The following is a 24,594-nucleotide window of genomic DNA, read 5'->3' as shown; positions in this document are numbered from 1 at the left end:
GGGCCGACCGGGCGTGCGTGCCGCCGTTGATCCGGTGCTGCAGTGAGGAGGTGGTTCTCGCCCGTGTTGTGTGTGTGTGTGTGCGTGCGTGTGTGTGTGTGAGTGTGTGTGTGTGAGTGAGTGAGAGAGCGAGTGAGTGAGTGTGTGTGGGGGGGGACTCGGCTTGTTGTTGTCGGTGACTTCCCCCTCCCCTCCACCCCTCCCCCTTCCCCGCCGCCGCTGCAGTGGCCGCTCCCTGGGCTGTAGGAAATGAGCGATAACGATGACATCGAGGTGGAGAGCGACGTGAGTCCTGGGGCTTCTTCCTTCCCTTGCGGGTTGTCAGGCGGGGACAGCGGCCGGGGTTCTCAGCAGGGCGACGGCGGTAGGGGGCCGGGCAGCCGCCGCCTCCTTCCCCTTCCTCACCCTGGGCCGGGACCGCCTCCGTCGCGCTCCCGGCTCGCTCTCCTCCGGGCTCTTGGCCGGAGCGGCCTTCTAGGACTGGAGGTGGGGAGGAGACACGCGGCCTCTGGGACCCCCACCTCCCCCGGTGGAGGAAGGTGCTGCGGCCTCCCGTTCCCACCCTATCCAGTTCAGGATCCGGGGGACAGGGACGGGGTGCGCCCGGGATCCCATTGTCCGGATCCTGGGGAAGGGCACCGCGCTTAGGACCTGCTCCCTCGGCCCGCGACCCCCTCCTCCCGTGACCTGCGGTGGATCCTGGCTGGTGAAGGAGGGCGGAGAGGGCTTGGGAGTGCCCAGACGCCCTGAGCTGGGTGCGAGGAGAGGAGACAGTGCTCTGGACCCCCTCCCTCTGTCCCGGGTCGGATGCCGGAAGGAGGGGCGGCGCTCGGGACCCCCCTGCCCCGCTACCGGATCCCGCTAGGGGGGATGGGGGCGTGGGATGCGGAGGGGGGGTAGGGCTGACTCCCCACCCGCCGCTTCCTCTGCCGCCGGCATTTTCTTTCTTATTATTGAATGTGAAGTGTAAAAATAACTTCTATATTTTCTATTTTTTTTTCTCTCTTATTCCAGGAAGAGCAACCGAGGTTTCAATCAGCGGTACGTCTCCTACTCTCCGTTTCATTTTCATTTCCGTTCAATTCTAGTCCTTTTTGGGGTCAGAGAGAAAAAGAGATCGTTCTGTTACTTTTAATATTGTAGTAAACTCTCCTGTTATCGCTAAGGTGAGGTGGGGCCTTGTTCTGGGGTTCTAGGTGGGGGCGGCGGGCTTGCGAACCTCATAATTCTAGGTTCTCAGGTGGTGAGGTTCAGTGACTGTAGGTGAGTGAGAATTTGTATGCAATGAAATGAATCCTTCTGTAGGTTTCCACTGGGGGCTCTAGCTGTCACTATAGAAGCGGGAAATGAGAAACACATCATGTTGAAGTAAATTGTAGTATTATTTCAGGGAAAAGTGGCCAGCTTTACTTAGGAACAAGTAGGTTCTAAACCATATCTGCATAGTTGTGTGAAGTTGAAGGCACATGCAGTAATCACCTTTAACCAAAAGTCACGTGACTGCTGTAGACCTATGGAATCTAGCACAACCTGGTATTATTCTAATGCAGAAATTGGAAATGTAGAGGGGCCAAAGGTTGAATGTGAACGTGTCACATTCAGCTGCTTATTGTGGTCTGACTATTTGAGTTGAAGGAGCAGTATAAAGACAAAAAGAACTGTTGAAGAAAAGTGGCACTGTAGAGAGAGGTTTGCTAAGAGGTGATGGTTGAGACCATACCGTGTTGTCAGTAATTTCTCAGAGTTTGGATATTAATGTTCTCAGTGGATGGTTCTGTGGATTAAGATAGACACAAATCTCATGTCCTTGGAGTCTGAGATAGTACTATGGGTGTTCCATGAATAGATTAGAGGGAGAAAAAGGAATAGAGACAAAATAGAATCAGAGGAGAAGAGAAATGAGTAAACCATAGCATCTAACATTTGACAGATGGGAGCAGTAGGAAGTGTGGGTCCAAAATTTAGATGTCTCTAGGGGGCCCAGGCAGTGAGATAGTCAGGAATAGAGAGCAGAGGTGAGGACTGGGGTACTAGAGAGCACATGCCTCTTCTGAAAAGGCAGCCACTAAAGTCCAGTGGGTTGCTGTTATGTGGGAATGAGGGCTTAGTGTTGTCTTATCTTCCTATTTTAAAAGAAAGATTACAAATCCAGACTTTGATGTTATTTTTCTGATTTTTAAAATAATGTATGAGACAATCAAGTTGATTAGGGGCTTGTTACAATTTGCCAGATGCCACTTTGAGACCGCTGGTCTAATAATTTCATTATCACAGGATAAAAGCAAGCCCTCTTAATTGTACCTGCTTTTCATTAGAGCACAGATTCTAAGGTTGTCAAAGGAATTAGGCATTTAGAAAAACTTTACTTATGGAAAGCTGATATTTCCATAAAATCCAAGAATGCAGTTGTTCCAGGGGTTTTAAAATTATCCCTGGGTACTAGTCACTAAAAAAGAATTTGTTTTGTTTTATTTTTCCTTGAAGTATTTCCTTGAAGACAATACTTTGAATATTTGAAGTATTGTCAGATACTTAATATTTATACATACGTTTGAAAATTAAATTCCTTTTTTTCAGTTACTATTATCCTTAATAATGTAAACATGGAATTTCATGTTTGGAACACAGTCTATTTAAAACATTTTTTTCCTCCAAGTCTCCGGTTGTAAAATCTGCCCTAGGGCTTGATCAGGATTGGAGGGTAGGGATTGTTTAGGCTTCCTTTGAAGAATCATTATTTAAATTGGAATTATATTGGCTTTCCAGTGAGATAAGGATTTTCTTTGTGAAATTTTGGCTTCCAGTTCTTGAGCGCTTTCTGCTTTTCAGAATGCTCGTCCACATGGCTGTTGATGTAAATCGTTTTATTAAATTATGAAAATGTCCCCACTCTCCTAGAGTGCTCATCTCATTGTCTGGTATGGAGGCTTTCAGTTCGCTGTTAAGGTACTTAGGATTTTTCCCTTTGATTTTGGAGGGTGGGCACAGGGAGTGGTTCTGACCCTTTGTTTTTAATTTGACACATCTACTTGCTGAGACATTTAAATATTATCTGTTACAAGATAATCATAATGGCGTAGAGAGAAGAAGCAATAGACAAATTTCATAGCATATCAAGCAATTATTGTGAACACGTAGGGTAAAAAGGATTTTTTTTTTCTGTGTGACTATGTTTATTTCCTGACATTTAGTATAGATAAATATATATATTTTTTAATTTGGGGGAAACTGTTCTTAAGCTTTGCCTTCGTTCAGAAAAGGGTGTGGACTGTGAACAACCAAATATTTAGAACTGCAAAAGAACTTTTAAAAAGTTATTTTGAAACGGTCCTGTGGGTCCTAATATAAAAAAAGGTATTCATTCATGTTTTATAATGTCACTACAATAGCTACAGCCTTACTACATAAGAAATGTAGGATACTCAGCAATAACAGAGTTAGGAAGTGAGGCTAACAGTAACAGAAAGTGAAACTGATTTGACGAGTATTTTTTTCTGTTGCCTCAGTGTGAACAGAAAACAACTTCTCCGGTGACCAGTAAGCTTTGTTAAAGGAAGTAATCCCAAACAATAATTTATATTATTAAATTCAATATGTCTCAGAATCCCACTGATATTATTTTATTTTTATTATTTTTTTGGAGGGAAAAAGTTGCATTTCAAAGACAGTTTTCTGGGGCAGGTATATTTCATGCAAGGTGATCTTTGTTTTATTTCTGCTTGAGATTTATTTTTTCGTTTTTAAAGAATGAACGTATACAAGAAACGTAGGGTTAGTGTGTTAGTCGGAAGCCTAAGACCTTTTTCAGCTTATCCTTCATGACAGCTGCATGTGTTTCAGTTACAGTATATCTTTGGGGGGGTTAGAAACAGATTTGTACAATTCTGTTTCTGGACCTTTCTGGTATGAAATATTTCTAACTTCTCAGAGCTCTTTGTTTCTTTAGAAATTGCAATGTATTCAGAAGGGAATGAGCTTGGTCATCTTTGAGATCAGAATTTACTCAGGAAACTACTGTCTTTTACCCGGAATTAGTTGCATGGCAGAAGTGCTACATGATACATGTACTTTGTGTCTGCTTAGAGTGTTGACAGTGATGTGGATGCCAGGTTTGGTTCCTAAAAATACCTGTTGAAGGGTGTTCTTATATTTAAAAGTCTTTTTTCAAGATTCCAGTAATGGTAAAATAGTTGATCAAGGAAAATGGGTATAGTATGATGGCATATTTGGATGATAGCGTTCCCAAGTTTTTTTAGGCACCAAGTGATTTTTTTGAATAGCCTGGAAAACACATGTGTGTATTGGATTTTAAAAATGTATACCAGGCAGTCGGCTTCAAACGGGAGAGGTGTTGGGAAGTTGCAATTTGTATCTCCTATTCAGTTTTTATTTATCCTATTTGCTTCCCATCAGAAGTAGTAAATAGATCTTTTCTGATGAGAATTTTGAGCCTGTGTATTTCCAGTGTTAGTGTTTAATAAGAGTAGCTTATTAAGTAATCGTAAGCAACACTATCTTCTTTCTAAAATATAGCCTTTAAATTTCTTAAAGGCAGTAAATGTTTACTGGGCAACTCTAATTCCATATATGGTGGGAATTTTCTATATTGGAATTGAGAAGATTCCCCTTACAGATGGGGTTAGGTGTCACGTGACCTGCAAGAGAGGGCATTGCTCTGGAGAACCTTGCTCATACTTGAATAATGGATCATTCATTTCCCCTTGTGATTTGCCTACCTAGAACTTGCAGGAAATAATGCTGCTGACTGATGTAATGCCTTTAAGGAAGACGTATTCTCTATGCAGTAAGTTGGAAGGAAATAATTTAAAGAGATTTCTTCAGTTTTGAACAGCCCTCCTTAGCTTGAATGACCTACTGCCAGTTTAGCAACTTCTTGGCTAAGAAAATAACATTTGCCTTCAATATTTAACAACACTTAAGATAACATGTGCTTGTTAGTGTCAGAGATGGACAAATTGTAGGTGAAGATTTTTATTCTGGCTGCCAGTATGGAAAGTTTGGTGGAAATAATACTGAGAGGCTGAATAAAAACCTTGGCAGAGATGTCAAAGCTGGAATCGATTTGGTGTCGGAGTTCCTGTTGAGCATCTGTGGGCCACTCTTAAGATCACACGGCTCTTTAGTATTTCTGTTAGCCTAGGATGCCCTGAAGGAAGGGTTGTCTGCTGGAAACTGCAAATCCAGCGTACTTAAAGAGTGACAGCATCCAGCCACTGCTCCTGTAGGATGTATAGGGGAGGTATTTGTGGGCCTGCTGTTCAGCCCAAGAATGTTTCTGTTGTCTCCTAGAATTTGTTTGGTATCACCCGTTTTCATTATCAAACATCTTTCTCAGTATAGCTGAGAGAAAGCTGACTCATCTGAGTTGAGCTTTATTTGTTCAAGACACAGCAATTGTTTGGCCCTTCCCCACCTGTTGTTTTTTTTTTTTAAACTAGTTTTGAGTTTGTGGGAGGATCTCAGGTGCCTTACACTGGGAGTCTTCAAATCTTGTCCCTTTCAAAAAGGGTTGCCAGCAAGCAAAGATAGTTAACAAAGCAGTGATAAGCCTGGCAACTGGCCCTCCATTTGGATGAGTTGCGGGGGAAGGGAATTCATCCGGCTGGACGTTTGGAAATGTTTCCCAAACAGAATTCTCAGTCTTGTGTAAAGGTTTTTCATACGTGTAAAGGTCTTTCAAGCCACTAGAGGTATTATTTAGTTCAGAGTTGCCTGGAATTAGGCATGTTAGTTCTGCATGTTTTTAACTTGCTCTTTCAAATGAGGCTGGAGAAGAAGAAAAATGCATCATTGCCATTGTCTCTGAGAGCTTCAAAATGGACTCTGGTTAAGTGTAGCAGCTTGGGGATGGACATGGCAGCAGGGAATGGTCTAAGATTCCACTCTTCTGCTGGTTAAATTGGGCCTGGAACCACCACAGAAATTCCATCCACTGCTTTGAGAACAACAGTCCCCAGCCCAGGCTTTCTACCAGGCAGTGGACTGCTGCCTTTCCTTGTTGAGCCAACTTCTCAAACTTGGCTGGCTTCCCAGATGAGAAGCCAAGATTTCTGCTGATGGTCCACAGCCAAGTTCACTTACAATCCTCTAACCGAAGACTTGTCCATTTGAGTCCTTTCAGGGCTCAGTGAATGGGAAGGGGGTAGTGCATTGTGGGGATGATTATGGTGTTAGATTATACTTAGCTCCACCCTTCTAGTGCAGGCGTGAGTGAAACCAAGTCCAACTTGATTCTAGCCATTTGAGATTTGCAGGGCTCTCCCAGAAAGAAAACAGACAATTAGAATTTTATTTGTATCAACAAGAGGGATTGTGGGTAACTGGTGTCACTGCTTCTGTGCACAGCTCTTAAGCTGGGAGGAGGGCCAGGAATCAGGGTGATTTAGTAGACAGGAGTATCTTGGGCTGCTGCTGGATACCAAAGCTGGGCGATTATTTTGCATGTAAATAAACCATCCTAGGGAGTGTGTAGCAAACACAGGAGAGACAGATAGGTGCCAAATGCCATCTCTCAGCCCTCTAAGTCTTTAGTCTAAGACCCAGCCAACTTACCTATGTATCAACAGATGACTAGAGGGAATGGTAAGTTAGAAAAGGACTAGATACTTAAATATGTTTAATTTTTTCAGGCTCTTCATACTGCTGATAGAAGGAACCTGCACTTTTCCTGCTCTAATGCTGTATGATACCTTCCTCTAGCCTCAGGTTATCTGATCATTCCCTCAGTTTCCCTGTAAATTCCACATATCCCTGGAGTTCGGCAGACACACATTTTTACAGAGAATCCAGGCGTAAGATTAGGAGAGCTTTAGAAGTGTTCCAGGCATCTGCCCTGAAAATGAGTGCTATGCCGTGGAGAATCATGGCTGTGATGGGAACCATGTTTCCAGTTCAGCAGAGCTATAGGTGAGGTGTTGTGCTCGAGAGACCAGGAAGTGACTAAAATTACCACAGCTGCTCACAGCCTCTTCCTCTGTAATGACTCAGGCTTTTAGGATTAGATACTAGAATTTCAAGTCCTTTCATTCCTATAACTCTTGTCTCTATAGACTTTTGTCCGAACATCTTGTCTAGTATAAAGATTCATTTGAGGCATTCTTGTGCTAAGCCAAGTTATTTACTCCTGTTGCTTCATTTTTAAAATTCCTGGTGCTGTGTCTGGGTAGATTAAAGGTACCTGAACTTCCTCTGTACAGACTTCCTCTTTAGGTTAGCCCAGTGCAACCTTGTGTATTGGGGGTAAATTCTCAGAGTATAGTATTTCCCATAATTCCCGGAGTGCAGATGTGAAGTTCTTGCTTTAGGTTAAGGGAGCGTTTGTGCTTCATTGGAGGGACCACCCCTTTAATGGGGACCTGCCGAAACTCTCTTGCAGTGTTCTCCAGCACTGTCACTTCCACCTGAAGCCAGTGTATTTTGCCACTGATTACTTGGCATCCCTGTCCCTCTCCAGCTGATCTTTGTGATTCTAAGCAGGACAGGATAAGGAGTTTGGTCTGTGGGTATTTAGATACCGCCAATGACCGCCACAGGTGCCTGAGGAGGTGTATTGAGAATATGTGAGTGTCAGAGGTTTACTGTCTGAGAGCCGCCTTTCTGGCAGCCTGTGTGAGGGAAGCCCTTGGCTGAATATCACCTTAGATGCACTTTAAAAAGTAGGAGCTCAGAATGCAGTTGGCGTCTATATCAGCTCTGTCATAATGATCGCAGATTCATGCATCTGGGTTTTCTAGAGGTTTTAGTTTCTATTGTATGATTTGGCAAGAAGGTCTTAAAACTAGTACCTCTTAGCGAGCTGGAGACCAGAGCGGACTCATGGTGATGGTTTCACATGGAAAGAAACAGTGCACCACTGACCTAACTCCTTTTCTGGGTACCCACCGTGGGGAATCTCTTACAGTGGGGGTGATCACATCTTATGAAGGGGCCCACTGCAGCTTTTCCCTGGTCACCTCCCAGCCATGGACTGGCGGCTGTTGTGTCACATAAGTAAGTTGTGGGAGAAAACTGATGCTGCAGGAGAGCCACACTTTGTCCCCATGAATAACTTTTATTTTACTTATGCATGAACTGGATGCATCGAGCTACTTTGGATGTTCCTGTCGAAAGCCTTGCTCACCCCTTTCTCCCCCTTTAGCAGAGCCTAATTCTGGAGACTCCTAACTGCCCACCTCGACAAATCCTTCCCAGTCCAGTCACCTGGGACAGCGCTGACAGCATATACTTCCAGGCTGTACCCACTCACCTGTACCAAGCAGAAGGACTGACATCACTAACGTGCTCTTTCTCCCATTCTTCCAGGCTGACAAACGGGCTCATCATAATGCACTGGAACGAAAACGTAGGGACCACATCAAAGACAGCTTTCACAGTTTGCGGGACTCGGTCCCATCACTCCAAGGAGAGAAGGTGAGTTTATTGAGAAAGCTGATTAGCTTAGCCACCACTAACTTGGAACTCACTGTGGGGCTTAGCAGGGCATTCACCATTCTGGAAAGAAATGGAGTCAGCGATATTTGGATGACATGGTTTCCTTAATCTTTGATTCTTCAGAGAGTCATCACACACCTTACCTACTGTAGTTCATCCTTAGCAAACGATGTCAGATGTAATGGAGCTGCTTGTTAAGACATCAGTAGGAGCTCTCTTTTAAAATTAGTATTATGTATAATAAATTACTCATTCAAGAAATTATAACTCTACAGTGTAATGTAGAGAGTAGCATATAGTCGTTTGGGATAATGCTAAGGATTCCAGAGGTCAGTGATTCTCTGGACCTCCATGAGAATTCTTTTTATATGGTTCGAAGTGAGTACTTATTTTAAATGAAACTTCCCAGGAATGTATGTGAACCAATCTGGACACCAGTGATCTCCCAGTCCAACAGTTATTATTTCAAAGGCATATAAAGAGCATTTTTAATGTGGGACTTGAGTAAAGAGACGTGTTCATACGAAATGGAAGAAAAAATAACTACTCTTCCTCCACCATCCCCCTACCCCACTGGTGGCCTTCCAGAAACTGTTTTCCCTGGAGAGGTAGGCACCAGCTGTTTCTACATTTGCAAAACAAAGTCCGAAGCTTTGAGTAAAAAGTCTGTGGGTTAGGGTCACTCCTTGGAATTTGGAGAAAATATGTGTTTGCACAGTTCGTTCCATCCTTGACACACAATATAACTGGCTGCTCTCTGCAGCTATTCAGTGTATAAGTGGGAAACTTGGAAGAAGACCTGTGTGTTTTTGGTTTTTGGTTCAATAATGCAGTGTTAAAGAAGCAACCGAAAAAAAAAGCAACCGTTTTAAGAAAAATTGTTGCTTTCAGGTGGGCTTTGAATGGCTTTCCAGATTTAGCTCTGTGGTAGGAGTCCTGGTTTTGTTTGGTTATCCGGAATTAAACTTGGGACCATTATGGTTTCATTTTATTTATACTTTCAGTCTGGTAAGCCACTTGCTTTATATGTTATCTAAGGTGTGGCTGTGTGGCTATAAAGGATGGGGTAGGTCTGACCTTTATGCAAAACATAAAATAGGCCATGTAAATACCTAGCATTGCAAAACCAGAATTTGCCCTAGGTTAGGCCTACTTAGTGTGCACTTGGCTTAATGGCCTTGGACCAACGTGCTTACCTGGAATAACAACATTCCTGGGTACAACACTGTTAAGCACCACGGGAAATCTTTATGATGGGGGGAGAGGCTCACGCTTTTAGTCAGAGTACACATGTACAAAGGATTATCTCTTGTGTTTGTCTGAACTATTGACAGTAGGTGCTTATTCATATGCCATGGTATCAATTAAAATGGCTTTGGTGAAGTAAATGGACAAGAGCTACCTTTTTCTAAGTCTCACATCTAATCAGGAGTGGCGCCAGGGCAGCGTATCCCAAGAAATGGCCTGTGAATCACCCCCATCAGAATCACTACTGAATCTGTCTTTCTGGAGGCAGGCCTAGAGATCTGTATTTATAACCTGCAGTCAGGTGATTCTTAGGCTTTCTTAAGTTCAAGAACACTTTGGGAGAGGTCAGTCTTAAGAGCTCAACTATACCTTTTTCTTTATCCAGTCTATTTTACATTGTCATAACATTCTTCCTTAAGTCCTTAAAATCACATTACCCTAAATCCTGTTGTCTCCTTTCTTCAAGGAAGATGACAGTTTGAATTTGGTAACCTTACAAACCAAACAGTTGTCATTCTTTGTGGCCTATTCGTTTGTTCACTTACTCCATTCAGCAGATACTTACTGGGGGTCTGCTACATACTAGTCATTGTCCTAGATATTAGGAATACGGCAGTGAACAAAGTAGACAAAAGCAGAAGCTCTTAGTGTGGTGAGGAAAAGATAGAAAATGAACTAATAAATATATATATATAGTATGTCAGATAAGTGCTATGGAGAAAAACAGGGAAGGAAGGGTTGCAGTTTTCGTTAGGGCAGACAAAAAAACACACTGGCAAGGCAACATCTGAGCAAAGACTTTGAAGGAAGTGAAGGAAAGAACCATGCATCTATCTGGTGATTAGCATTCCAGGCCAGGGAAGGCGAGTGGAATAGTCCAGGGGCAGGAACCTGGGAGCATTCCTGGGCCTTTCAAGGAGACAGAGGCCAGAGTGGCTGGAGCAGAGTGAGTGAAGGGACCATAGCAGGAGATGAGGTCAGAGAAGTAGCACGACTAGGGGAAAGGAGTGGTCGAGGGGCCAGGTTTCTTTCTAGCTGATCAAAGCCCCAGTGGAAGTTAACCAGGTGCCTTTCTGATTTCAGAATGCTTTTGTGTGTTGCAGTGCAAATGTTCATGTTGAGCATGAATAAAGGAAGTAAGTGGCTGTTAGCTCTGGTTGAACCCCAACCCCTTCCCACTAAGTTCCACAATCTTCATTATTCTCCTTCCCTGCCAACAAACACTGTTTCACAGATGCTGCAGTGAGTCTAACAGAATACTTTGGTCTCTCAGACTTCCTAGTTCTCCCTAAATGTTGCAGTTTTTTTAAAGTGGTATTTGAACCAAAGGGAATTGAGTAATTCTTGATTTGGATTGCAGTAATTAAGGTTCTGACATTATGTAAATAATCATGAAATGATCATTTTGCCCTGTGAGTTTTGGGGGTGCTTAGATCAGTTTCTTGAAGCGAAGGCCCCCAGTCTCCTTTGCCTTGTTCACCTTTATGTTCCAGGTGACTTCTCACTTAGTATTTGGATTATCTGTCCTATGTGTTCTAATAAGCCTTTTGTTTTTTAAAGAGAAACTAATACTGATTGAATTGGATCCTAACCAAGAATGGGGTGTACTTGTACTAAAACAACAACAACAAAAAAAAACCCTTTAAACGTGAGACTCAAACTCTATTTATCCTTTGTTCCCTATATTTCTACTATAAAATGGTCACCTTTTGCTTAAGTAAAAAATTCAGTATTAACTAATATCTGTATTGCAATGTAAAATGAAATCTGCACACCAGTTCTCTGAGGTGAGTACTACACTATTATAATTGGACAATTACTACTGCTAGGGCTCCTGCCATCCTTCATGTATCAGAGATGAGGAAACAGGCTCAAGATCAGTCTATAGCTGGACAGGGACTAGAACTCAGGACTGCTGGTTGCCAAGTTCAATCTTTCTACCACACCGTAGGGGTAAACAATTTAAGGATATTTTAAAGAAATCTTGCTTCAATTCTTATATCTTGTCTTTATATTGGGAGCTTCCCCTGGATAGAGTCAGTAATCTTGGCAGTATGTCATACTAGGGTTGCTACTAAAATATTGTCCCCTGAAGTAGCATATGTAGACAACACCAAAGTGCAGAGTTAAGGGTCACTGAAAGTTTATAAATTTGTCTGAGTCCACGTAGCTGTTCTGAGAAATAGATCATTATAGTTGGCAGTCCAGCTGGGTTTTGCCGTAGGTCACATTGTTCACAAGTAGACTCTTGAACTCTTGTTGCCTGAGCCTTTTGTTTCCCATAGTTTTTCAGCTAGACATGGAGCCCACAGGAAAGATGGAATGGCGTTAGAACCATCAGCCAGTCAACCAGAGTAAGGGAGCAAGGGCAGGAACGACTGTGGTCCCACTTTTCAAAGGAAGACATTAGTGTTCTTGAGCAGAATTATTCCTTGTTTTGAGGGTCCTTGGTTGGGTGCTAGGGAGTGTTGCCCAGTGGCTTGCTGGCACTGAGCTCACGCTGTTATGTGGGGGGCAAACGTGGTGGCGAGCCCATCAGTCTGCCTTTGCGTGGGGCTGTAATTCTGTGCCCACCCCCGGTGAGTTAGCCCCAGCACCTGCACCGGAGTGACTGTATCCAATCACAGTGTCTCCTTAGCACGGCTGACTTTAGTGAAAGAAGGTTCTGTTTCAGTAGTGCCATATGTAGCTGAACAGTGGTGTATAGTAAATTTTCATCTTCTAGGTCTCTTCCTAAATGCCTATTTATCATACTTAATTGCTTTCTCAGGCAGTTGTGCTCTGAATTTCTCCTTTCTGGATAGAGCTATGTTATGTTAAAAAGAGATTATAACCTAAGATGAAAATAAAGAAGAAAAGTGTTTCTTCTAGTCAGCAAGTAAGAGTTCTTATAGTCAGTGAGTCAGTCCCTTTGTTTTAGGTGAGACTATGAAGGCACTGCCTCTGCCGGCTGCTGTCACAGACTCCAGCTCGTGGTAGGTTCCCAGAAAGGAGCTGAGGAGTGAGAGTGCCAGAGGAAACAGTGGGCTTGCTCAGCTCTTTGACGAAAACCGCCACAGCCCACATGGTTGCGCTCACGTTTTTATATGTGAGCACCGCAGAGATTTAAGAGGTTTAATGCAGGGTGTCTACTCTTGAGGATCTTGCTCTCTTGTTGGGGGAGAGGATTATACCTAACAATTAACAATAATAAGATAACATGCTGAGCATCGAGTAAGAGGTTAAAACACTGAGCTAATTTGTTTCATCTTCATTAAAGCCCAGTGTCCTTAACAGGTAGATGTTGAAACCAAATAGCCCCTTATACCAGGGAACATAGTAGTTCTTACTGCTGAAGGTCAGTCTCCCTGTTAAACTCACTCAGCACTGTGACCCGGGCTTATCCCAGGTGTAACTGTATACATATTTGTGTGGTTACTTGATGACTGTCTACCCGTCTTCCATACTACACTGTAGTAAGTACTGAAGGCAGGGAGAATATCTTTGGTCATATTTCTTCCCTTGGTGCCTGGCACACAGTAGGGAGCAGAGCGAGTGTTTATTGACTGAAGGAAGGAAGCCCTCTCTCCACCTGGCCTTGTTACACTGGGAGGAGCTCACTCTAGTGGACACCCTTTAAGGCAGGCAGTTCATTCAGCAGCAGTGTTTCTGCATCATATCTGGGCTGCTAAAGGGGTTGTCTTTTAAATGAAATGTAAACTACAGCCCTACCCATTTCACCTTATTACTCAACAGGGTTATTACCTGGCCAGACTCCAACTTGGGCAGTTCTTTTATTCTTAAATTTTCTACATCTTAAGTTGTTGTCCATAGTTGTCCAGGTCTCCCTTAAGCTCCAGGCTCAGCAACTGTAAATGTACTGATTCATTGAATTCTTTGTTTAACTGTATTTTTGCACTGCCAAAGCCTCCAAGGGCTTTTCAGTGCCCATCAAGGTAAGGACTGGCATTCCATGTTCTCTGAATAAGGTACCCAACTTGTCCTCCTGCTTTTTCTGCTCCTTCCCTTATTGTGAAGCAGTGTACACCCTCCTGTGTTTCCCCAGGAATGTCATCTTCAGGTTTATCTTAGTTCTTTCCTTCCACCAAGGTCTCAACTCCAGCTTCACCACCCAGATGACATTGGGGTTTCACAATGAAGAGACCCACTTACAAGGGCTCCCCAGCTCCCCATGTTTCCTGCCTTCCTGTGTTTCTCCCCAATGAGGCCTCCCCTGCCAGTCAGTCTCCACCTGCCCATTTTCAAGGGCTGTATCAAATGCCTCAGCACCCTGAGAACACTGGATTATCACTCTCCCTGACACCCCACTGGCCCTTTATGGGGCCTCTCCTGTGTCTTCCTTTTTTCTGTGACAGTTCTTATCACCTAACTGAAGGGTGCACTCCTTGAGGGCAGAAGCTTTGTCCATCCTTCTGGAAGTCTCTGCACTACAGAGTAGGGGAGGGCTCACTCCCATAGAGAAGACTAGAGAGTCGGGAAACCCACCGCTTTTCCATCTGGAGATTTGAAAGAAGAGGAATTGGTTACTGGGCCTTCCCTCCAGCATTTCTCTTTTCTTTCCCCTCTAACAAAATTGCAGAAACTTTGGAAAAATGGGAAGAAGAAAAACAGTACTTCCATTCCTCTAACACAACTACAACCTTTCCTTTATTGTAAGATTCTAAGACAAGTGCTGTCCAGTGGAATTTTAATGTGAGCCACAAATAGCAGGTAAAATTAATTTTAATAATATAGTTTATTTAACCTAATATACAGAAGTAAGTATGACTTCCATATATAATCAGTATAGTAAAAATTACTAGTGGGATATTTTATATTATTTTCTTCCGCTGTTTTGATAATCCAGTGTGTGTTTTATACTTACAGCACATCTCAATTCAGACTAGTTACATTTCTTTTTTTTAATTAATTTTTATTGGAGTATAGTTGCTTCACAATGTTGTGTTAGCTTCTACCACACAGCAAAACAAATCAGCCATACACATACATATATCCCCTCCCTTTTGGATTTCCCGCCCATTTAGGATACCACAGTGCGTTACAGACTAGTCACATTTCAGTACTTATTAGCCACCTGTGGCTGGTGGCTATTGTGCTGGACAGTGCGGTTCTCCCCATCCCACACCGCATTTTAACATGACTGAAATTGGGTGCCATCTTAAAGTGGATGTTAAACAAAGCTCGCCCCTTTTTTTTCCCTCCCCCGGCAAAGGCTGCTCTTAAGTCCATGTGTTTATTGATGGAGTCTAGGAGACAAGAGAATAATGGTGTTATCAATCTGTGTATCCCCTCTGGTCTCTTCATACGCATGCTTTACATGGGTAAAGGCTATAGCTTGATGCTTTCACATAACGTGCCCTTTCCCCAAGTGATAGAGTGTTCATATTTAGCCATTAGGCATGTTTCTTTTAACCATTCAGGTTGCCTCCAGTCTTTTAACTTTATAAATAATGTAGTGATGAACATCTTGGTGCATGTGGCTGTTTCTATAAAACAGATTCCCAGAAGTTGGATTGCTGGGTCTAGTGGTAAGAACATCTGATTTTTTGCTGTATGTTGCCAAAATGCTTTCCAGGAGGATTGTTTTCATGTCTTCTTTCTTTTCTTTCTTTTTCAAGCAAATTCTAAAGATTAGTCTTTTGGTATTGTTTTGAGAGTACCAATTTTACCACCACTGGAATTTTTTTTTTTGGAGGGGGTGACTAATTTAATAGGCAAAAGGTAGTAATTAATTTTGTATTTTGTTTATTGCCTGTGAGATTAAATCCTTTTCCGCATGTTTGTTTACTAGTTGTATTTCTTCTTTGAGGAAACCCTGTGCTCCCGTCCCTTGTGGTCAGAGTTTGATGGGGAAATGTCACACCTTCATTTCAGACTACCAAGGGCTCAAGATAAAAGAATACAAAGTTTGAAACATGATTTGTGTTGACCCTTAAACAAATGTCTGGCTCCCAGCTTTAAGCCCTTAATGGGGCATGATAGCTTTGCCTTCCCCTAGTAATCAAGAAAATGATCCTTTGGGCTTGGAAGGGCCAGGCACAAGAAGCCTTTGAGGGGCCACATGGCTGTGCTGGCTCTGAGCCCACAGCCTTCCAGCCTCCCTTTTTGGCATTGATGGTGGTTCCATTTTGGAATGAACTAGTTTAATACAGACCCGAATTTATTGTGCTTTGATATTTGTTTCCAGAACATGGCTTATTCAACTGAAAATGTACACCAGCTTTGCCCTAGGCCTCCCTTTACCTTACTATGCATAGAATTTTGTGCAGGTTTCAGAAAATAATGGTTTTATTTTCTTTAAAATAACAAAACATGTCAACTGGTGAGTCAGGCAGTAGTTCTTTTTTCATTCCCCAGGATGTGGCGTTTTGGTTCTTGGCAGAACCAGGGCAGCCTGGTAGGATCTGATTTTGACAGGAGGAAAAAATGATAAATACAGCAAAGGTGACTGTTTCTCAGGTCAGCATTAGGGCCCTAGGGAAGAGCAACGGTGTTCCTAATGTTAACAAGCTAGTACGACTCTTCTCTTCCTCACCTCTCCCCACCTGCTTTCTAAACAACTTGGATTTTTGTCTAAACAAAGATTTACAGCTCCGGAAATGTGTGGGACTCTTGCCCTATATGAAAAATTTTGAGAACCACTACCTTAAATGGGATTTAATGACCTTGGATGTCATCCTAAATATCAGTGTTAACTACTTCAAGAATCATTTGGGACCTTTAGGTGCTAATTAGAATCAAACTCTTGGGTTTGGGGCCTCTCGTGAAATAGGTAGTTGATTCTTGCTGCAGCACACCAGGTGAGTACACTCTGTTCCCAAACAGAGTTCTGTTCAAGTGGGGGCCTCTGGAGGCTGGGGTGGCCCTTTCCTCCATCTCCTTGCTGCTCTGGGCAGGGATGCAAACAGGCCAGCAACTGCGTACGAGCAGGAGAGGTGGCACAGGAACCGCTGGGTCCCTCTGCCACGCTGGGTCTTCTCCGCTGTCCATTTCGGGTTTCCCCTTCTTAGGTAATGAAGCCAGAGCAGTGCGGGGGGCCAGCGTTTCCCCTGGCCCAGGCCCAGGTTCAGACAGTTCTTTCAAGCTAACTTGCATCTTCTGGCTTTTCTTCTGTATTTGCTTCTTCTCTGCTAGGGATCACTTTGAGTTTCACCTGCCTTTAAAAGAAAAACAGTCTTCCTTCAATGCTGCTGTTATTACACGCTACTTTTTTTCCATTTCTTATTTTTTCAGCCTCATTCTAAAAACCAGTCTTCATCTTTGCTTCAGCTTCAACTCACTCCTGCACCCATTACCTGTGTGAAGATGATTTACCTAAAATCACTCCTTCAAGGAAATCACCCTCACCAGGCTCTTCATTGACATCCTTATAGACAAATTGGGTGACTCTTTCATTGTCCTTTTCTTCCTGCTCAGACTCTCCAAATTCCATTGATCTTCTTCATTAGTTCCACAGCCTCCTCTGTGGTCCCAAAATAGGGTGTTCTGGAGGCCTGGGTTCAAATCTTGACTCACTGTTACCCACTGGTTATGTAATATCAGGCAAGTTACAGCTCTGTGCCTCAGTTTCCTCCTTTATAAAATAGGGGAAATAACACATCAGAATATTGTATGAGGGTGCCTGGCATTTAGTAAGTACTCAGCTGCTGCCATTATCATCATCATTTGTATCGCTTTGTGCAGCCGTGGCTCTGGAACGCGATTGGGCAAGGGGTGCAATGTCCTTTTGCGTGGCTCCCAGAGGGAAAGAGAAGCCTGACTGCCGCTGTGCGTTAAACTACTACCCAGAAGGCCCAATGCCTTTTCAGTGCCCTTGGCCATGGGCCATCCTGTGTCCAAACCATTAAAGAGATACGTTTCTGCTTAGAAAGGCAGAATGAGAATTGGTACCTTCTAATTGTAAAAACTAGCAGGAAAGAAATTATTCAGGTCCTTACTGGGTACCCAAAGGCAACAGTCAATCTGTGGACATGTTGACCTACCAAGTGTTATCTGCTCAGGGACACTCACACGAAGATTGCTGACTTAGCCAACTGGGCACGGTTTAGAAAACAGAAACCAAAAGCCCAGGGCCACTCCATAGTCCAGGCTGTAAAGCCCAGGGTTCTTGCTGGCTTCATGTCTGCTGTTCACAGTATAAACTCATAAAGGCAAGGGCCTGCCCACACCTTAACCCTGTGGCAGGTCACATGATCTTGCATGGTTTGTAAAACTGGAAGAGGGGATTTTAGTTGAGTCTAGCATTTTCTACCTTCAACCTTTTGCTTTTTCTTCGCTGGACTAGATGCACATGTAAATTTGGGGGAATTCTGTATTTCGTACTTTAAATTTTTTCTTGTGGGACTTCTTGTTGAGTACCCTGGAGGGGGCAAAATAAAGTTAATTGAACCATGCTTTTGGACTAGTAAGTGAGGGTCAGGGATACCCCAAGTGGCCTAGGTGCTCCTACTTAGGCAAGGGGCTGTGTGGAGGAAGGGCGGTGCTGATTAGCATTCTGGAGGCCTCGTGCTGGGTTTATTCCAATCTAGCCTTCTGTGGAGACCTCTTGATCCCAAGACACTGTTTTCTGAGCATCTGTGAATTTTATCTTCATCCAAAAACTGCCTTGAGGTGGAAAAACTTCCATCTCTCATGGCATCTTTCTCTTTGGTTTGTTGTGCTGTGCTTACTTCTCCCTTTTCACTTCGTGGTTTCATGTATAAATATGTGAAGAAGAAACTGGGAGCGCTCAGGCTGCTACTCAGTGTGGTCATTTGTTAAAAATTATCTCTGAACATTTGCAAGCGCCACCAGGGAAGTCCGCAGGTGCTCTCTTGTTCAGAGATTTTGCTTTCTTCCCTTGTGCCAGATGCAAATGAGGAGTTAAATAAGGGTTAATGTTGCTTTCTGGGAACAACAGTTGAAAAAATAGACAAATATAAAGAGAGACTGGGATGTAAATATGCATAACAATTAGATCAGTGATGGAGTGCATAGAATTTGGAAGGCTGGGTGGGGTCTGAGAGAATTTCTTATCAGGTAAGGAGTAGCCACGGAGAGAAGTACTGTGTCTGCAGTCACAGAGCCCATTACAGATAGGACCTAGGAGGTACCCGTCTCCTGGATTCCTAAACTCTTCTCCCTACTCTGCCACCTATCCTACAGTACTTGTTTTTAATCCCATCTCTAGCATCCAGAGAGGCAGGGTATTTTAATTAGTCCCTTCTAAATATGTGCCCACCTTTTTTTTTTTTTTTTTTTTTCATTTTATCACCTAGTAATTAACCCTAATAAGTCCCCTTTGGCAGAAATGGGAAACAGCTTCTGAAGCGACCTTGTAGCCAGAATTGCAAGCCCCCATTGGTAGGTGCTCTCATTCTTTTCTACATAAGCTGACTTACTCAACTAAAGAAATAGGCCTGGTCCTGTCCCCACCCTCATGCCCTTGCTTGTGCTATTCTCCCTGCCCAGAGCAACCCTTTCCCACAGATTCCACCTCAGTCTAACCCAGGGTTCACTGGTTCAGATAGGAGCCTGTGTGTGCAGAGCCGAGGCTAATGCTTGGCACTCAGAAGGTGATCACCCCAGCCAGAAGCCATCTTTCCCATGGCCTTTCTAATCCGTACTACTCAAGTTACACTTGTTGGTACTGCCCTGTGATTTGTCTGTATATAAATACATTTATCTCCTCAACTAGATAGTAAGTTAGCTTCTGGGCAAAAGAAGCCACGACTAATACATTTTGTTTCCCCACAGTGTCTGCTCCGTGCCTTGTATGTAATTCGCACCAGATAAAAACGGTTGAATATGAACAATTTCCCTTTGAGGAAGTTGCCTTAAGGATGCTATAAGAGGAAAGCCTGGAAACTCTAGTACTTGTGAGAACTGGTGAATAAACCCAGACCTTCCAAACCTCTCTGATACCCAGCCCTGCTGAAGTCTATGAGTTGAGATTGTCAGAATATACTACAGGTGGATTTAGTTTTGCTCGCCTGAGTGCGGCTGTTTTCTTTGCCACTTAAGAAGCTTTACTGCAGTTCAGGTGCCTGAGGTGCCTCACCACCATACTTCGGCTACTAGACTACCCTGCCTTGAGCTTCAGTTCTCTTGGCTTTGTACCATTCCACCAGTTCAGCTGGTTGGCTGCCTGGCCATGAGTAACTCTGGCCATGTTTGCAACCTGGAGGGAATCTTCCAGGTACTTTTGACCTCCAGGGGCCGAGTAACCTGACATCCATTTTATTAGCTCATTAACTTGTTCCTCTGACAGGGCAGTGCCTAGGCTACCCACAGCCATGGTAAAGGTGTGGTTGCTTCCTGAAATGGCCCAATCTCATGCCCTTCCTGTGTTGACATCAAGCTCTGACAGCTTTCACAAAATTCTCTTTAGCCAGTTACGCTGAAATCATGACAAAGCAGCATGGCTCAGTTGGAACTAGTTAACAACGGTCTGAAAGCTTGTCTGAAATCTAGGACCTTGATGAACAACATTGTACCCATTCGCATCCTGACAGTGTTGTACCCATTCCCATCCTGAGCCACCTCCAGCTGAGATCTTGATCTTGTCTTTCTGGACCAGCTGCCTGTAGTCAGGCCCTAGCAGAGAGTGAATGGCCTAAGGTCTCAGTTAAGTAGCATTTTAATGTTTTCAGAATAGCCTGGCTGAAGACATGAAAGCAACCTAAAGAACCAAAGTGGGTGGGCAGGGTACAAGTTCAGGAGTGAGTTGGACCTGCGTTTGAATCCAGGCTCTGCACTCCTTTATTTTGAATAAACCAGTAAACTTCTCTGAGCCTTGGGTTCCTGGTGGAGCTACCTCTCTCAGAGAGAGCCAGTGAGGTAAGCTATGTAAAGCCGCTGGTGCCTTGACTGGTATAAACAAGATTCCTGATAGCACTTGTGCTGTTTCCTCAGCCTTGTGCCCCCTCACCCTCCTGCTTCCATTCCCTCATGCCGTCTTTGCTGAAAGGCATGGTTTCTTCACTGCGTGGACTAGGTCTTTATTTTGTCCCCTTTGCTTTTTCTCATATTGCAACAGGCATCCCGGGCCCAAATCCTAGACAAAGCCACAGAGTATATCCAGTATATGCGAAGGAAAAACCACACACACCAGCAAGATATTGATGACCTCAAGCGGCAGAATGCTCTTCTGGAGCAGCAAGGTGAGCAGCAGAGCTTGTGGGGCATCTGGCCCTGCTGTGCTCCAGCCAGGTCAGGGCTTCGCACCCAGGCCTGCTGAGTCAGAACCAGTTACGGAGCGTATGCTCCTAAGCAGCTGTGGCCCTGCTTCTTGGGCCTGAGTAGTCGAGTATAGAGCCATCCTGAGGAAGGACCTGAGCCCTCGGTGAGGGAACAGTGGAGTATAGGGGTTAGACACTGGAGACTTTTTTCTGACCTGCTCTCTCTCCCCTTCTTGGGGCTCAGGTGCTCTGCTTGTCGTAGGGGTCACACCTGGCATCAGGTGTCTCAAAAGAGCTGTGAGGTCCTTGAATTGGAGTGTGCTGTGTAAGCGCCACAGAGACTCCAGGTGTTCAGGGACAGTGAGCGCTCCCCGTTGTCAACGGTAGTCCAATCAGGGCAGCCTATGGGCCAGGCCCATGCTGTTCTCCAATGCTCACATCCGCCTTTTCCTACAACCACAGGGGAAAGCGAGAGCTGATCAAGTTCTTTGTTCCTGGGGAATTCACTTCTCTTCCTCCCTCATGGAAGATGCAAGTAAAAGGAAATGCAAGTAACCACCTGGGTTAGAACATCTCAAATAAACTAAACTAAAATAAATGGGCTGACCTTCCAGGCTCAAGATGAGCTGAAACGAGGGCTGGGCAGCGGGAGGTGGCAGCGGGTTGGTCACCGGGCCGAGCAGCCTGCATGTAGGGGCCGTGTGTCGGAAAGCCCAGGTATTCTGTGTGTATTGGTGACTTGCTTCCAAGTGTCCAGCTTGTCTTTCCAAGTGGATCTTGTACATGAGAGCTAAGCCAAAACTTTTCTTTGGCTGATACATCTTCTGTCATCCTTTCCTGTTGATGTGTGGCCTTCACACCCTTGTGGAGCCTGGCATTGCCAGGCCAGCTTCGCTGTTACTGCACCACTGGGTCCCACAGGGAGCTCGTGCTCCTGTCTCTGTACTGGGCTTCTACAGCAGGACAGTGACATCACAAGCCTTCTCTTTAGGGTTGGGTGGCATTGCAGAGTGGCTGGCCACATCCACTGAGCACTCAGCTCTGGCTGGCAAAGGCAGAGGGAAATGAAGTATGCAGGTGGAACAGCCACCAGAAGGGAGTTACTTATGAGCCACCCTGAGCCTCGGGGGCCAGCAAGCCCTTCGGAAGAACAGGCTGGACCCTGACCTGAGACTCGGTTACTCCCCCAGTCTCCAGAAGGCTATAACCCACTCGCTTGGTTGCCTTTCAGTCCGTGCACTGGAGAAGGCGAGGTCGAGTGCCCAACTGCAGACCAACTACCCCTCCTCAGACAACAGCCTCTACACCAACGCCAAGGGCAGCACCATCTCTGCCTTCGATGGGGGCTCAGACTCCAGCTCGGAGTCGGAGCCCGAAGAGCCCCAAAGCAGGAAGAAGCTCCGGATGGAGGCCAGCTAAGCTCCACGGGGCAGGCCAGCAATAAAAACTGTCTGTCTCCTCCATCGTCTTATCCTCTTTTCAGTTCATCTTTAAAACCCTCAGAACCATTTAAGAGACTCTTTTTTTCCTCCTTTTTTTTTTTTTTAATTTTATTTTTACGTAGAAGCTCTTGGACAACAGCTCTCGTTCTCCTTCCCCATTTCCACTATTTTTTTTTTTAACGTTTCCCTTCAGGGATTCCCTGTCCCCACCAGGAATATTCAAACCAAAACACCCCAACTTGGCAGCTTTTTCTGTGGAGGACAGACGGCCGGCCAGACCTCTGAGCACATGGTGTCCTGACCACCCACCAGCTCCTCCAGCCCTGCCGGGCGCATGTGCCCCGGGGACTCCTGCCCCTCCCAGGCCTCTCCTCCCGGGCCACCCTCACCTCTGTTTGATAGACTTTGTGAATCTGTGGACTGCTCTACTTTAAGAAGATGACCAGTTTGGAGTAATCAGAATTATTCCCCCTTCTTTTTAAGGATTTTTTTTTTTCCCCTAAAAGGCTATTTATCGCTCCTGTTGAAAGACCAGAGATCCTTGAAGAAGTTTGTGGTATAAAAGGAAGTGGGGACAGATTTGCAGCGCAGAGTCTTTGGCCTGTTTCACTCCTGCTTCTCTCAGCCAGCCTTAGGGAGGGCCGCGTGACACTCGTGTGGTTTGTTGGGGGACAGCAGCAGTGAGGCGGTAGCCACCAGGGGGTGGGAGGGGGTGGGACGAGGAGGGAGGGTAGGGTGGGGTAGAGGTTTTGTATTGAGGGCCAGTGATGATGTTTTGATATTTATTTCCTGCTACTGAAATTTGAATCTGAGTGAATTGTCCCTATTTCTGATGATGTCAGTATTGCAAAACGACAGATTCATAAAGTAATGATCAAATCTTCCTTTCTTTCCGTGTGTATTTCTAAGAAATAGAGCCAACTGATTTTCTATGTAAATACCAAGAGCGGTTCACCTCATACTAAACCCACACCCCAGTGCAGACCCCTCCCCACCCTCGTCCCTCTCCCCTTCCAGCTGTCCTGGAACCTGTCCCCATTATGTGATCCAGCCCTGGTTCTGGCTGCGGTCCGCAGATCCCAGTGAAGGGTTTTGTGTGTTTAGGCCTCATTTCTTTGTCTTTTTCCTACTCTGTTCCTGGCATTTGCTGATTTCTAGTGTATACTCTGTAGTCTCAGTCCGTGTTTGATTCCATTCCATGGAGATAAAAAGTATGTTGTACATACTGCTGAAGAATTGTCTTGCAAGTTAAGGCTTCCCCTTTACTATAAGACTATAAATAAAAACTTATTTTATCCTTCTTGGTGGTGGTGTCTTCTTGCCCCGGCAGAGGCCAAGATATCTTGGTAGAGGGAAGCACCCCCTGGAGGCCGCTGGGCCTGTGTGGGAGCCTGGGAGAGGAGCCTGCAGGCTGGGAGCAACCGTAAGACAAAGTGGTTTCCCTTTGTGCTCTAAGGGCTCAGTGCAGCCTGGGCAGGGGAAGGTAGCTAACCCGGTGGTGGTGACTTCACTCATTGGATAGAAGCTTTTAAGGCTCCAACAGGGATGGGGTTACCCAGGGCAACATTTCTGGATCCAGTTCCTGCTAAATAAATGACCCTTGGGGAATTGGTAGCCCAGAGCTGTGAGTTTGGGTTTCTCCTGGTAACGAAACGTCCAGTCCAGGGGTGGCTGGTATGCTCTAGGACTTTTCAGTTTCTAGAGAGTTCCGACATGGTAATAGGAGGCAGCAGTGCTGCCATGGGCTGGAAGTCAAGGAGGCTTCAACAGCATCCAGTTAGCTCTACTTGGGCTAGGGACCAACACCGGCCTGAACTCATTTGACCTTGAAAGAAAGGATTTATGGCCAGAATACAGCTCAGCTTTGGTTTTCCTGTCTGGCTGACAGGAAATACTGCTGTTCCTAGTCCAAGGGAGGGAGAGAAGTCAAATCAGTTCTTTGATTTGTCACTCTTTAGAGTGGTGGTGCTGGGGCTTCTATCAATTGGATGTCAAATCCATGGTATCTCGTTTTGGTTAATGGGAGTTGACAGGTGGTGGTGGATCATGTTTCCATAAGAGGCATTTTTTAAAATATTTTATTGAAGTATAATTGACTTACAATGTGTTAATTTCTGCTGTACAACAAGGTGACTCAGTTATATATATATATATATATATATATACTTTTTCATATTTATAAGAGGCATTTTGTAACGTGATCAAACCAACCCCCAAAAACTATGATCGCAATAAGGAAAACAAGGATGCTGGGAGAGAGCAGCATCCCATTTATTGAAGTATTCTTTTTAAGA

General features: G+C 44.6%; 1 protein-coding gene across 6 annotated transcripts; it reads left to right on the top strand.

Annotated features, from left to right (window-relative positions):
* On the top strand, positions 1 to 23,600 carry MAX (MYC associated factor X). Of its 6 annotated transcripts, none has more exons than XM_049706422.1 (5): positions 1 to 285; positions 1,015 to 1,041; positions 8,323 to 8,430; positions 20,717 to 20,840; positions 21,103 to 21,314. In XM_049706422.1, exons 1-5 carry the CDS (start codon positions 250 to 252, stop codon positions 21,243 to 21,245), a joined length of 438 nt encoding a protein of 145 aa, XP_049562379.1. In that variant the 5' UTR covers positions 1 to 249; the 3' UTR covers positions 21,246 to 21,314. The 6 variants fall into 6 exon arrangements, 5 of the variants coding, with proteins under 5 accessions (XP_049562379.1, XP_049562380.1, XP_004262182.1 ...); XR_007475739.1 differs by lacking the exons at positions 1,015 to 1,041; positions 21,103 to 21,314 and adding exons at positions 21,321 to 21,405; positions 22,090 to 22,319 and having other exon boundaries at positions 15 to 285; XM_004262134.4 differs by lacking the exon at positions 21,103 to 21,314 and adding an exon at positions 22,090 to 23,600 and having other exon boundaries at positions 19 to 285.
* The last annotated feature ends 994 nt before the right edge of the window (positions 23,601 to 24,594 follow it).

The sequence above is a fragment of the Orcinus orca genome, chromosome 2 (assembly GCF_937001465.1).
Source record: "Orcinus orca chromosome 2, mOrcOrc1.1, whole genome shotgun sequence".
In the NCBI taxonomy this organism is placed as follows: Eukaryota; Metazoa; Chordata; class Mammalia; order Artiodactyla; family Delphinidae; genus Orcinus; species Orcinus orca.
The sequence above is the reverse complement of the archived record's forward strand: the minus strand, read 5'-3'. Positions and strand labels throughout refer to the sequence as shown.

Coding starts and splice junctions, on each gene's coding strand:
- MAX (XM_004262134.4), top strand. CDS start 250: ATGAGCGATAACGATGACATCGAGGTGGAGAGCGAC. Junction 286..1,014: donor ACATCGAGGTGGAGAGCGAC/GTGAGTCCTGGG, acceptor CTCTTATTCCAG/GAAGAGCAACCGAGGTTTCA. Junction 20,841..22,089: donor TGCTCTTCTGGAGCAGCAAG/GTGAGCAGCAGA, acceptor GTTGCCTTTCAG/TCCGTGCACTGGAGAAGGCG.